The 15,240-nt window shown below is 31.3% G+C and overlaps 1 protein-coding gene across 3 annotated transcripts in view; it reads right to left on the bottom strand.

Moving 5' to 3' along the window:
• LOC127068224 (J domain-containing protein DDB_G0295729-like) overlaps positions 1 to 15,240 on the bottom strand; it is a 43,412-nt gene that overhangs the window by 9,911 nt on the left and 18,261 nt on the right. For all 3 annotated transcript variants that reach the window (XM_051004069.1, XM_051004071.1, XM_051004070.1), the window contains one exon: positions 23 to 81. In XM_051004069.1, the coding sequence (XP_050860026.1) occupies positions 23 to 47 (25 nt within the window). In that variant the 5' untranslated portion in view covers positions 48 to 81. The remainder of the gene's footprint in view (positions 1 to 22; positions 82 to 15,240) is intronic.

The following is a 15,240-nucleotide window of genomic DNA, read 5'->3' as shown; positions in this document are numbered from 1 at the left end:
ATAGATATTTATATATACTTACAACTTGATATCCATTTCCACGACATCTCGAAAGACCATCAGATCACTCAGTTGACAATTCTGTAATAAAAAGGATAGATAGGAGATTATATCTGTATTAAAATTACTTTTAAGTCTACGATTAATCGAAAGTTTGAAAAGTCAGAGTTTTCTAATGGAAAGTACATCGTCGAAAGCGGAACAGGAGGATTGAGAGGAGAGAGAGAGAGAGGAAGAGAATCAGAGTGGCAGAACGGTAGAGAGGCAGAAAGGGGAGATTGGCAGAGAGGCAGAAAGGGAGAGAGGCAGAGAGGCAGAAAGGGAGGAGGACAGGGAGTGGGATAGGGATGGTAGTGGGAGTAGGGTGGTAGTGGGTGTGAGAGTAGGGTGGTAGTGGGTGTGAGAGTAGGGTGGTAGTGGGTGTGAGAGTAGGGTGGTAGTAAGAGTGGGAGATGAAATGGGAGAGAGATTGGTAGTGGGAATGGGAGTGAAATTGTGAGTGGGAGAGAGAGTGGGAGAGGGAGTGGAAAAGGGAGTCAGAAAAGGGAGATGGAATGGGAGAGGTAACAGGACATGGAGTGGGAAAGGTAAAGGGAGAGGGTGAGGAAGAGGGAAAGGAAAAGGGAGAGGGAAAGGGTGAGAGAGAAAGAAAGAGAGAAAGAGAGAAAGAGAAAGACAAGTTAGATCGAAGGAGTTTAGTATGTAGATCTTCCAGATCCTTCATGAAATACGAATATATTTTCTTTAGAATTATGTTAAAGGGAGGAAGAAAATATAGAAAGTGCCGGACGTCTATCATCATTTGTAGGGTCGTTTTTACGACAAGGTTTCCCGTTTTAATGTATATACGAACGTACGTACATATTTATATATCGAAGTAATAACGAAATCCCCCAAAGTAGAAAGAATTTCTCCTTTTTAGGATTAAGAAAGAATAAAAAAGAAAAAACCTTCCATTTAGGATTCCCTTGAGATTATGTATATGTTTATATAAATGTATATATGATTGTATATTATATTTATGATATTGTATATATGATGTATATGAAGTTTATAATATGTATATATGATGTATATGAAGTTTATAATATGTATATATGTGTATATGAAGTTTATAATATGTACATATGTGTATATGTATATATGTATATATAACGAAAAAATATTAAATTATATTTTATATTTTATATTTTATGTAGTTATTACTTCCTTTTCTTCGATACCTTTTTTTTTTTTAATAAACGAGTCCACTCAGCCTTTTTTCCTTTATGCAACGAAAATCAATTCGTCTTGGGTTCAGTCTTAAGTCCGAGGTCAATTGTTATGGAAAATAGGTATGTAAGATATTATAAAGAACATCGATGTTAAATTAATCGAATTTCTAATTAAATTTCGAAAAAAGGAAAAATGGAAATTAGAGTATAAAAAGGAGAAGGAGAAGGAGAAGAAAGAAGATTAATCGAAGAAATCTTGATTGAAATAAATGTTTATTATTATTAATTTCTTTCGATTGTCTTCGATATTAATTGTCTTTTGCATTGGAGCAATCTAATTCGTTTCATTTCTTTGCTACTTTGGTTTCCTTCTCAGTGCGCAGGATTTTAATCAAAAAGGAACGATCAATACTAGATTGTATTATTCGAATTTCTGCATTGAAACGTAATAATATTACTATTATATATCTTATTTCTCCTTACTGGAATTAGCCTATTTCGTATCATTCCCAGTAATTATCCTTTCAAACGATGACGCATATCCATAATTACACGCTTCACTAGCAAAAGGAATCCATACATGGTAGGTAGAACATCCCTTTTGTTCAAAAGGGTTCAAAAGGGGTTTTAACAGGTAAGTTTACGTGTATTTTCGATAATTTCCTTCTCGTTTCAAATAAATTAGAGACAGAGAAATGAATCAATTATTATGATTAAAGACAGAGGATTCCAATAGCTTACATACGATGAATGCTTTGGCAGTAAGGCAAATGTATTAAAATTGAATTAAAAATAATAGTAATGTCAATAACATTACAAACAGATGCGCACATATACAGATTGAAAAATAAAATGAAAATAAAGTAAAAACAAAATGTTAAGCTGGAGGATTAAGAGAACAGAGGGAGAGAAAACAGCGAATAAGGAAAGAAATAAAGTAAAAAAGATGAAACACAGATTAATTTTGAAAAATAGGAATGAAATATAATGTACGGGATAATTAAAATAGAGGAGAAAGGAAAATACTTGTAAACATTCGATGGTAGAAAGGTATAGAAAGGTATAGTGAAAATACAAGAAAAAATAAGTAAGTAAATAAATAAATAAATAAATAAATAAAGAAAGAAAGAAAGAAAGAAAGAAAGAAAGAAAGAAAGAAAGAAAGAAAGAAATACGAAAACAAACGAATGAATGAGATAGCTGAAACGAATGATAAAGTTTAACGAATGATAAAGTAACGAAAATGTTTTAAATACAAGAAAAAACTTTTAATAGAAAACAGAAAATAATGGAATAATAATAGTTACAAAAGTTGTAGAGATTTAATTTAATATTTTCTATAGAAGAGGAATGGAGAGGTAGAAAAGAAAGAAGAGAAAGATATTTCTTTTTCGCAGTTTATGTTTTTATTTTTAAAAGGAAGGGCGGTCTTGACATGAAGAATGATCATATCTAGATTGATCTACGACTTAAACACGTTCGCGGGTTTAGACACGGACGAAGGTAAGATATGTCATTTTTTCTTGATAAATAAGTCTAGAGTATACATCGAGATAAAACTTTTTGGAAACATACGTATATTTGTTTTCTTCTTTCTTTCCCTGTTTGTATGGTTTTTTTCTGTTATCTCCCCTATTCCTTTTTCTCTTTCTTAAATTCAACTACATACATAATGAATGTAGTACGCATTCGGACAGTTCTCACAGTTTACTTTTCCATTATCGGACGAATGCTTTTTCGTGTATTGTGCTTCCATCTATAAAAGGATATTAAATCCCCGTCTTTATTATTTAATAATTTCTAACACTATGTTGGCCTTCTTTTCGTATATTTTTTATTTCTTTTATGTTTATTTTTGTTCCTTTCTTCCCTTTTCTGTTCTCTCAGAATAATGAATAAAATATAACGAAGATAATTTTATATTGTCAGTTATTAAAAATTCGAGGTAGGTTTTTGTGAAATATTTTTTCTCTCTCTCCTCTTCCTTTTTCTCTTTTTGCCTTGTCTGTTTACGTGTTCATAAAGTTACCACCCTTCGTTAAAGTTTCAATTTTCGATTCTGTACAGAACTTCATGCTTTTACGTTAATAAGAAAAAAAAAAAAAAAAGAGTACAGTGAAGCGAAAGGAACAGAAGGGAAGAGAAGAGAAGGAGAAAAAAAACAAAACAAAAAATAAATAAAGATTAGAGAAGAATAAGGTATGTGTATCCCTAAAATTATTATTATTTTTACATGGACGGTGCCGTCTATACGCGCAAAATCGACGGTACTCGACGAAAAATCAATATGACCAGCGCATTCAAATTTCAACTCGGTACCTCGTACGACTTAATTATTTAAAAGCGTACATCCCTATGGACGTCGAGTTGTATATATCTCTTTCTCTGTTCCTTTTTCTGTCTCTTTCTTTTTACCTTTCATTTTTCCTCTCTTCTTTCTCTCACCTTTTTCATTCTTTCTCTTTCTCCCTCTCTCGCCGTCTCTCCCTCTTTGTCTCACTTGTTCTTTTGTAAAGCACTCGAACGATAAATCCTACTGTTTCGAACGTTGCATAACGATTTAAAAGGTATCTGCAGATTACGTAAGGGCAGTAAAAGCGGAAAATAGGAAAAAAGAAAGATATCGAAGAATATGTACAGCGAGAATATGATAACGATATTTGAAATAAAGTCACGATGACATTTTTTAATATTTTTCTTGGATGAAAGAAAATAATGTTTGCAACGGTTTCAAATTTAATAATAAATAAAACTGTCCATTTCGATATACTTTTATAATTATTTTTAAATTAGTATTGAATTTTTCAGAAAACCATTTGCGAGCAGAGTGTAATACGATCGCATAAAACGAAGAAACGGATCTCTCTGGAATAAAAAAGAATAGAATTTCACGGCGAATGTAATCTATCGAGTTATGGAAAAGTTCTGCTGTTTTTTCCTCTCTCTTTTCTTCTTCGATATTATAAAATTATGAATGTGATAGAATAATAATCATAATAATAGTAATAAAAAAAAGAGCAAATTGTTTGAAAAGCCAAATGAAACTAGTCTAAGTTAATTATAATTAAAATCGAATTTGTAACTAGTTTACTTTCTTCTACAATTTTCTGACTATTGATGAGGTAGGAAAACGAAAATGAGAAATGCAAGCGTACAGGAAAGAAAAGAGAGGAAAAAGAGAGAGGAAAAAAAGAGAGGAAAAAAGAGAGGAAAAAAAGAGAGGAAAAAAGAGAGAGGAAAAAAGAGAGGAAAAAAGAGAGAGGGAGAGAGAGAAAAAGAAAGAAAAACGAAAATCGAGAAAAAATGAACAATATGTGTAAAATAGTGGAAAGAAATTTAATACTTCATGAGAGATATTCTCTCGATATGAATAAAGTGAAAGCATTGCGCGTATCTCAAATTTTACGCGTAATGGACACGAGAATTTCATTAACCACGAATATAAACGTGTACTTTCGAAAGCTCGAGAGCAAACGAGTTTAAGAATCTCTCGTTCGACTTTTCGCTTCAAACGATTTTTCTTTTTTATTCGTTACGACGAGTTTAAAACGAGACCGCACGGAAAAAGAGAGAAAAAGAGAGAGAGAGAGAAAGAGAGATAGATGGAGAGATAGAGAGATAGATAGAGAGAGAGATAGAGAGAGAGAGAGAGAGAGAGAGAGAAAGGTTGGAGGATAAACGAGATGCAAATCAAAAAAGAAAATGTGAGAAATAAATCGTTGACGACGTAATGCCAAGTAAAGTGGTAATAACGAGTTCTTTTGAAAAATTTTGTAATCTACCTCTCACTGGAGACTCATATTTTCTTGTAGAATTATACGAACTCGTTTATAGGTTCTTCATCCTTGTCTCTTTTCAAATACTTATTCTCAGATCTTTCTCAATCTCCCTCTCTCTCTCCTTTCATGCAACAGATATACGTAGAACATATATACGTAGCGTAAATACACGTGGAGCAAATATACGTAATATACATACATATGTATATAATATGTAGTTACGTGGTACGTATAACGTCAGATACACATTACAGATCATATATATGTATGTATATATACACAGATATTGACAAATATACGGTCGAATGAATCGTCTAATTTGGTTAATGCATTCTTGTTCCAATCTCCCGTCTGAATAAGATAGCGTAATCGCTGCGAAATGATATTAGATGAACTATGACCTGGTACACAGTTTCATGTATACATACGTATGTATGTATTTATGTATAGAGTAAATCCAGTTTCGTTCAGCAACTACTGCAGCATTTAGGTGTACATCGAGAGATGGAAATCTTTCGAGCGTAATTAAATTCTGGTAATATAATCAAAGTAGAATTTTCGGTCAGTGATTATTAGATAATCTTCATCTGCTTTTACTTCTTTCCCCGTTAATGGACTATATTTCGAATCAAAGGAAATGAATTTCAATGATAGAACATATATATACGCACGTATAAGTGATTATTTTCTTTGTCGTTATAATATCTTCATCCAAGAAGACATCGTTTCTATGAAAGAAAATAAATGAGGAATTCTCGTTCAATTGTGAAACTTGTTATACTTATTTTAACGAGCGAGATCTTATCTCATTTGAGATAATTTTCTCTGTCGTTCATTTCGCTTCTTCTTTATCTCCTTTTCCTCTTTCTCTTTCTCTTTCCTCTTCTGCTCGTTTTCTTTTTCAGTTCTCCTATAGATAAACCAAGTTATTGTCGTCATCATTTATATCCATTGATACAAATAGAGAAGAGTTTCTTAATGGAAATCCAACGGAGAAAGAAAAGGAAAGGAAAGAAAAAGGAAGAAAATGAAGGAAAGAATAGATAGAAAAGACGTGCAAATTGTGTCAAGCACATGCTAGAGGGATCTCATTTTATATGGAGTCCCATTTAAAATCATTTTATTCCTCTTTATGAGAAACGAGAGAAAAAAAAAGAAGGAGGAAAAGGACAATGTTCCAGGTTTAATAAAAACCGAAATCGAAACTAGAAAGAAGAGAAGGTATAGGAAAAGTATCAAATGGAAGAGGTATTACGAATCAGATCAATTTAAATCAAAGTACTTTTGCGAGACTTTTTAATGAACTTTTGTGTCGCTCGTGGAATTCGATGTTATAGATGCTCTGCTTTGAAAACGTGAGAACGAAGAATATCGAGTTACAGGAATCATCTATCTGTATCATTTATCACATAGTATAGATTTCTCTTGCTTTTTTGTATATATCAACGTTTGTAATGTTTTACCAAAGTAAAGATTCGAATGAAAGAATTTAATTAAATCGAGAAAAGGTCAAACAATTCTCTAGAAAATCTTTTTAATACATTTAATACTGTTTGTATTTTTATACGGATATTTACAAACTTCTCGATATTATATTTATTTAGTAGTCCCGTTCGTATGTCAATATGTTTTCAGTTGTTCTTTCGTACGTAAGAAGGAAAAATCTTTACGATATTTTATTTACTTCCTTTCCTCCTTTTTCTTTTTCTTTCTTTTATATCCCTCGAACGAGAATCGTTCGTTCATGATCTCTCACGATAAGTTACGCTCTGCTTAGCACGCTATAACATGAACCTTTCGCTTTCCAACCTGTACACGATAGGGGAGAGTCGTGTAAACAAGTCTTAAAAGTCTATGCATTAATTGTCTATTATTTTCTTTTTTCTTCTTTTTTTCCTTTTTAAGTCTTTAAATTTTTGATGATTATACTAATTGTTAATTCAACGCAATCCAGATATTCAATTGAGCGTTCACTGTACGCTGTAAGCGTTAAAAACGATTAGATATTTATCGCTCGAATAGTTCGAACGGTATTTGCGTGTTTACAAATTCCGAACGATCGATTTTCGATACCATTTGCATGCGTACGCCAGTTTAAAATCTTTCCTCTTTTATTTCCTTTTCCATCACATTCTGTCTCTCCCTTTCTCTCCCTCTCCCTCTTCCTCTCTCTCTCTCTCTCTCTCTTTCTCTCCCTCTTTTCTTTTTTTTTCCTTTCACTTCATTCTTTTACTTCTTTTGTCTTCTATTATTGCTTCTTTTTTTTTTTTATAGTATCGATCAAGATCAGTACGAGAAAAGCCGATTCCATAGCTCAACGGGTTACGTATGACGGATATATTTTTTATTGTTTGTTTTCTACGAAAACGATCGGAATTTTTTTATGTATTATTTTCCTCTTTGTTTTTATTCCCTCGATCTCTCGCTCTCTATTTTTCTCTTGTTTTTTTCTCATTTCGTTTCCCGTTTTGTTACTGCTGTACATTCCACGAAGTACACATACATATGCATGTACACCTCACGTGTTATAGATTTTCTGCTGTTACAGTTTATGACGTATGAGAATTTATATTCACAATTTCACGTATGTTGGAAATTTTTGCCCGAAATAATTTGGACTATTTGAACTTTTATAGGTATTTTGATTACCATTTAAACGTAGTTTATGAACTATGCAACATTAATTATTATTTAAATACAGTATAGAAACTTTGGAACTTTCCGTAACAAATATTACGAAGTTCATTATTAAATGTCGAATTATTGAAATATTAATAGTATAAAATATAATTATTTATAATCACAGTTTGTAAATTCGAAGCGTAGATGCTGGAAAGAGTAATAATAGTTATAATAATAACAGTAATAGCATGTTTTCAACGAAAGATCAGATTTTGACAGTTTATATATGATTATTATAGGATAAATAATGACCAAAGTTTCGTTCGTAATGACAAAAGTAACTGAGAAAGGATAAGATATGTTCTTAATGGATCTTTATGATAAGATTTCAATCATAATTCCCTAATGAATCATTTATTTCAATTAACTTGATAATTAAAACTTTAAGTGAAGTATAAAATGACAAAGGAATATCGCTGATTGAGAAAATCGAAACGATCCATTACGATAATGCTACGACCATTAGTGATAGTAATAAAAATGGTAAAAGTAATAATTTAATTCGATATACCAATCGAATAATTGAGAGAACTCGTTATCCTCACGCTTTCGATTCTGCAATTTTTAAATCTCGTAAAGGTGAGTGTAGAATATTGAACGCTCATTTCAAAGTAAAGGTAAGATTACCCAATAACGAGCATTCATTTTATATTAAAGGTAAGAATATAATCAACTGAGAGAATTTTTAAATCTAGATAAAAGTAGTACGTATATATGTATGTATATATATATATACATTTTTTTATGATAACCTTTTTTATGGTATAATTATTTCACAATTAAAATCGTTAAAATGAATTTCGTACAGTTTTAATGAGGTATTAATTATTTTTTCACATATTCGGAAGCCAAGGAAAATTTATTACGAATGTTACTCGAGACAATAATTATTAAGTTATTTGTACAGGTTTCACCGATCTATTAATTTCGAAGAAGATGAATTTCCGTTGAATATCAGCGTGTTCACGCATGGTTTCTTATGTGAAATACGTGAGAACGAGAGAATTATGATATAATCGTCTTTTGGAGAACTAAATTGTTCGCATCCCTTTGTCTCAAGGAAACTACACACCACGTGATTTTATATTGTAGACAGGGAAATTTCCCATAGTGCCGACGACACGATCGATGTATTACATGGTATTAAGCGAAAATAGGATAAGGAAACTAGAATGGTAATATACCATGAGAAGAAGGGTTTAATATTCAAATTTTGATCTTCTTAATAATGTCTTTCGAATTATTTAAAATAGCAAATGATTTTTAAACATTTTTATATATCGTATTATGTTATATAGTTCGAATATAGAATTTATGTTAATTTGTTTATTTATTTACGTATGAATATATAAATTAACATACGTAGTATCTATGAATTTGAAAGAAGTTTATATGGACGTACGTATAAATGTATAATATATAAATACATAAATATATATTTATACGAATCTATCTATAGACATATTCGCATACATCTACATATATATATTTAGTTTCGTATGAATATTATATAAGGTAGGAATGAAGGTATTTATATATATGTATGAATGTTACTTAAGCTGTGTGTATCCGTGAGTTCGCATTGTGCGTTTTGACAAATGCGTGAGAATAAATTAGAGGGGAATGCTGCAATGAGTGAATGAAAACTGATGGTTGAGATAAAGTCAAACGAGTATTACTTCCCAAAGGACCGAAACTCTACCTGAAAACAATAGCTTGTTTTTCGGAAATACGAAGGTAACTTAGACAACGGCGTAAGATATTCAGTAAGGAGGAAATAGGATTTATACGCTTTCGGTTTTACGAGTAGGGAACAGTAACAACTCTCTACTCTTATTCATGTAATATATAGTTCTTGTTAAAAATTGTAAGGAAAGGTAAGAACGGTACTAACGAAATAGAACATATGGTCCCCTTTTTCGGTACATATTTATTGAAAGCGCATGAAGTATTCATTGAAAAGAGAAACGAGTCGTACTTTACTTGATCAAATTTAATGAAGCCATTACGTCAGATTGATTTATTCAATATCAATATTACCGAGAGAATTACAGTTACGAATTTATTAATTTTGTTAAAATGTCATTAAAATTGTATTTTATAATTGTTTCTCAATTTTCTGTCATCGGCGTGCTGAAGGCATATTATCCTAATTATCTCATATTATTATTTTTATATAATTCATGTTTCTGCATTTGCGTAATTATTCATATGGAATTTATATTGCCATATGTTATTATTATTTTCATGCGAACTAATGGAAACCGATAACATCGGAAATAGATTAAATATAAACCGTGATGCGATGATGTATGAATAAAATGTAGAATTATCTGAATATTACGTTCTACCTATATTACAGTATAATATAGGTTTTAACACGTCTATCGTGCATAAAGTATATATGAGATTTTCGACGGTATAGATATTACTAAAGTAAAAAAATAAAAAAGAAAGAAAAAGAGAACGAAAAGAAAAAATACACCGTAGAAAATACGAGAGAAAAGACTGAATCTTTTCTTGTATTTTCAATTTTTATCTTCCTTGTATGTTCACACTGAGGAGATAGTCGCGAAAAACCTTGTGGGTTTACTCGTGAGGATATGATCTCTCGAAGAATATATCCGGGATAGAATAAGTATATAGAAAACGTCTGCTATCTTTATTTCCATTTCGATCTTAAAACATTTCTCTTAGAAAATTTTATTTCCTTTATACGACTATGTTCTGTTTGAAAAATATTCCTTTTATCTTCTTCTCCCTTTTTTTCGTTCATTCTCTCTCCCTCTCTCTATCTATTTCTATCTGTCTATCTATCTCTCTTTCTCCCTCTCTGCCATTCTTTTTATTTATATGCATATGTACTAAAGGTAATATATATATAAATTTATTTATTTTTTATGCTAATTATATAGCTTAATATACTGTTATTCCTGTATAGAATATATATATATATGCGTGTGTGTGCGTATAAAGTATGATATCTCATATACAAAGTGAAACGACAGCTTTGATTTTTGAATATCTCTACCCTCCTTTTTTCTTTTCTTTAGACATATGGGGAAATTTTGTTTCCAAACGTCATATGCTGCAGAGGAGTCCGTAATATGGCAGTAATATTTTTTTATAGATGGACGCGAAAAGAATATATGAAAAGTCTTCCCCTTTCTTTTTTTTATTTTTTGTTCTTTTTTTCAATAGTATCGTATTTTTTATTGCAGTGATCGTTATGCAACCTCGATAAAATATTCTCTATAAAATAGTTATAAATAATTTATAACGAAATATTATTAATTTGAGAAAGCGTGACTAGTAATAATACCGAGAGGTATTGATTTTTCGGTAAAAAAGTAATTTGTTTATATGAATTATTCATTAATTGAGGTAGTTTTATAAATTTTTAAAAATCTGAATTTCCTTCTTCTTCGTCAGGATATTATGATTATACTTCGTAAGAATTTGTTTATATCAAATTGTTTATAACAAATTGTTTATAACAAATTGTTAATTAATTATTAATAATATATTGTAGAAATTGAGAAAATTTTGCACTTTGAAATGGCGTTTGATTCATGTTTCTATGATTTTCAATTTCGCAGATAACCTCACGTAGAGGAAGGTATTTACGATGTCCTTTTGACCTATATTCGAGTTCATTCAATTAGATCAGCAATACATGGAGCGATACATGGATATATGAATTCTGAAAATTTTATGATGTGTATTACTATTCCCTCTGCTGCTGTTACTATTATTACTACTACTACTGCTACTGTTATTAGTATTTTTATTACAAACAGCTGTCATACGAATTATGATTAAAAATATTTCGAAGGAAATACCTTCGAGACGAAAAGTCATAGAAACTTGAGAAAAAAAACGTTTTCAAACGTTTTGTATTCTTTATTTATTTAAATAATGCAACGATATTTTCATAATAAAATCGATTTTGTTAATAATTTAAAAAATGGAATATTTTCTGTTATTGATTTTTCGGAACGAGAAGTCGTAGAGACTCGAAACGAACACCGTTTTCAAGCACTTTTTATTCTTTATTTATTTAAATAATGCTGTGATATCACTATGATAAAATCGATTTTATTATTAAATTTTTTAATTAAGTTTCGTCTTTTCTTTCGTAATAAAGATATGATTTCGCGACACTTTTAAAAAGCTGCCAAGTATAAAGACCCGTTTTTCCAAAGGAATGAAAATCCCTGCGATAAATATGCATTGTCCTTATTTTTATCATCATTATCATCGTTATTATGATTATTAAAATTATTATTATAATTGTATACAGTAGATGACGAAGGCGCAAAGAAAGCAATTGTAGTAAGATAGTCAAGTAGATAATTAGCATTCGTGTGCAAACGACCGAGTGGTAATTAAAATTAACGTGTCTCGGAATAATTATCTGTATCCTGCTCATAAAACTCATTAAGTCGATGTTATCCTGTTGATTTATTTCACACTTAGGGAGATTTCTTTCGTATTATTGAACAAAAAAAAAAGAAAGAAAGAAAGAAAAAGAAACAGAAAAATAATTAGACGTATAAAAGTAAGAAGAAATAATTTGGCTCATTTATTTCCCATCTTTCTTTCTCTGTTTTCTTCTCCTTATTTTTTCTCTTTCGTTGCTTTTTCTTTTTTTTCTTTGTTTTCTTTTTATATTTCTGTGGCGACAAATCACATTTACGCATTTACAGTTCTCACGACACGTCTTGAAGCCTCAAAGCTTTTAGTTTTGTATATTCACTGCATGCCAGTCCACATGCAATTTCAACGTTTCGATGCAATTTCAACGATCCTTTACAGAGAAGGCGGAAAAATATTCCTGCTATTTTTCCAAGGTCACTATTTCTCTCGCGTTTCGAAGAAACAAATCTAAAAAATACAATTTGATCCTCTCTCTCTTTTTCTTTCTCTTTCTCTCTCGAATAAGGTAAACGCTATTATCTCGTTTTTTCTTTTTTTATATTTTTCTATCCTTCAATCTGACGAAAGGTATTTTCAATGTAACAGACAGTTCTCTTTCTCCTTTTTCTTTTATACTTCGTTTCCCTTTGAGATGGTTCGAGATTGATTTACGAAAGAATCTGATATACACACGATGAACTTTACCATTTTACTTTTGCGTATCTCTTCATTATTCATCGTTCTTTTTTAATATTACAAAAGAAGCGAGCGGATAATTCCATTTTTCTTTTCTTTCCTTAATTTGTTTTCTTTCTGCTTGTTTTTCTTTTCAAGATCGTTCTTTGATCGTTCCACGAAACAATTTGTGAAACACGATATTCAAGCTCTCTCTTTCAAACCAAATTAAATCTTTTCATGTATCTCTTTCATCCATTCCCACGCATCTTAACCCGTATTTCTCTTAATCATTCTAAATTATACCAAAGAGGTAATTATTTGTTGTATAATAACAGACTAATTTTTGAAGTGGTTCCTACGATGATAGCTATTAAATCACTTTAATTACTGTACCAACAGGAGTAAATCTTTCCTTCCATCTACTCTCTGCATGTATATACTGACATATACACATATAGATAGATATATGTAGGTACATAGAAGTTAGTGCTATGTGAGAAGGGTGTCTAATGAAAATAGAAGGAAATTGAGTGAGCTTTCCAGGTAGTTCGAGTAACTGGTCAAACTAAAACGAAACGGAAAAAAGAAAAAAAAACGAGAATGAAGTCGAAAAAAAGGTGAAGGGAAAAAGAGAAAAAAATGAGAGAGAAAAGGTGGAAAGGTGGAAAGGTGGAAAGGTGGAAAGGTGGAAAGGTGGAAAGGTTGAAAGGTTGAAAGCTATAAAGGTAAAAAGGTAGAAGGGTAGAAAGTAAGCAGGGAAAAGGAAAAAGAGATTAATAGCTTTAGGAAATCAGGGGAAATAAAGGAAAATTAAGGACCGAAATAAAAATCGAATTTTTCTCGCTCGTAGATTTCTCTTAACGAAATTGGTATTAACGTTATTGCTTCGAAGGAACATCGAAATTAATTTCGCTGTCTTCACGCCGTCATTATTTGAAACAAATGAAACTGTACACGTTAGCAAATAAAGGACGTGTAAGGTTGATTCGTGGTGTACCAAACTATTTGACCTCGTAAGAGATGTTTGACATCCTTCTCGACAATTTGCGGTGTTCTCTGGTATTCGATAATATTAGAGTACTTTCTTCTTAGATTATTTTTCGATAATTATAAATAATGGAGGAAAAGGAAATCGAAGAGTAAATTTCGTTGTGACTCTCGTTGTTCGATCGATTTACTCGAGTCGTTGCGAAATTTATTTCTCCTTTCTTTTCGATTTATCGATTCACTAGCGAAATTATTATTTTATCGTAGTTCTTTGATTAACATTTATTACAGTTGTAATTGATTATAAAATAATCATTATTGTTATCGTTAGAATATTGTTTATTATATTTATCTTCTTTTTATTTTACTCTTATTTTTTAGAGGACTGCAAATATTTGTGAGAACGTGTATTCAAATAACAAACAAATAACAAGAGGGAAAAAAATAACAAACAGAGATATTAAAAAAAAAAAGGAAAAAGAAACATATAAATATGCGTGAACATATCTCTGTTTTTCCTGTTTTTTCTGTTTTCTCTTTTCCTTTATTATTTTTTTTCTCGTTTCGAAATAACAACCTCAATAATAATTATTTCGAAATAGTAAAACTTTTGAAATAACTATTTTATATACGTAAACGAAGATACGCGAATTAATGATACTGTCGAATATTTCGCCATGCACATGTACTGACATATTTTATTTTATTTACATAAAGACCTGCAATTTAGTTGTTACTTATTAATTACGTTATCATCAACGCTGGAAACGACCGGACATGTCTTATTTTTGATGGACAAAAAAGATATTGAGATTTCTATATTTCTCTCTTTCTTTCTTCATTTCTATCTTTCTAGTTCACGCCTTTTCTAAAGGAAAGAGATTTCGTTGTTGGAAGTACTCTCGAGTTCGTAGAAATTTAATGAGCGTGATCAAGAACGGCGAATCGTTTCCAGAGTATTCGCTGACGTGCGTTTAGCGAAACTCGGATGGGGCTGGAGAGAGATACATAGGGTGGGAGAAAGAGAGAGAGAGAGAGAGATAGGGTAGAACGGAGAGAGGGAGAGAGACACATAGGGCGGGTCAAAGTGAGAGAGAGAAGAACATAGGGCGGGGCAGAACGAGAGAAAGAGATACGTAGGGCAAAAGGGAGAGGGAGAAACATAATGTGGAAGGGAGAAATATAGAAAAACGCGTAGGGTGGGAGAAACGCGTAAGCCAGGTAGGAAGGGAGAAATACAGAGAAACACGTAGGGTGGGAAGCAGATAGGAAGGGAGAGAGATACATAGAAAAGGCTCCGGGCAGAAAGGGAGATAGACAGGGAGAGAGAAAGATATTATAGATTTTCGTTTCAATCAAATCCACTGGACTGTAGAAACATAATCAATTCTGTCGAATTGGTCGAGAAAAAGCTAGGAGAGAAGAAGGGTCAGAACGAAAGACAAAAATAAAATATAAAAGAATAAAACTGTAATGGAACA

This window comes from Vespula vulgaris, chromosome 12 (assembly GCF_905475345.1).
Source record: "Vespula vulgaris chromosome 12, iyVesVulg1.1, whole genome shotgun sequence".
Classification (NCBI taxonomy): Eukaryota; Metazoa; Arthropoda; class Insecta; order Hymenoptera; family Vespidae; genus Vespula; species Vespula vulgaris.
Note: the sequence above shows the minus strand (reverse complement) of the source record. Positions and strands in the feature narration are given on the sequence as shown.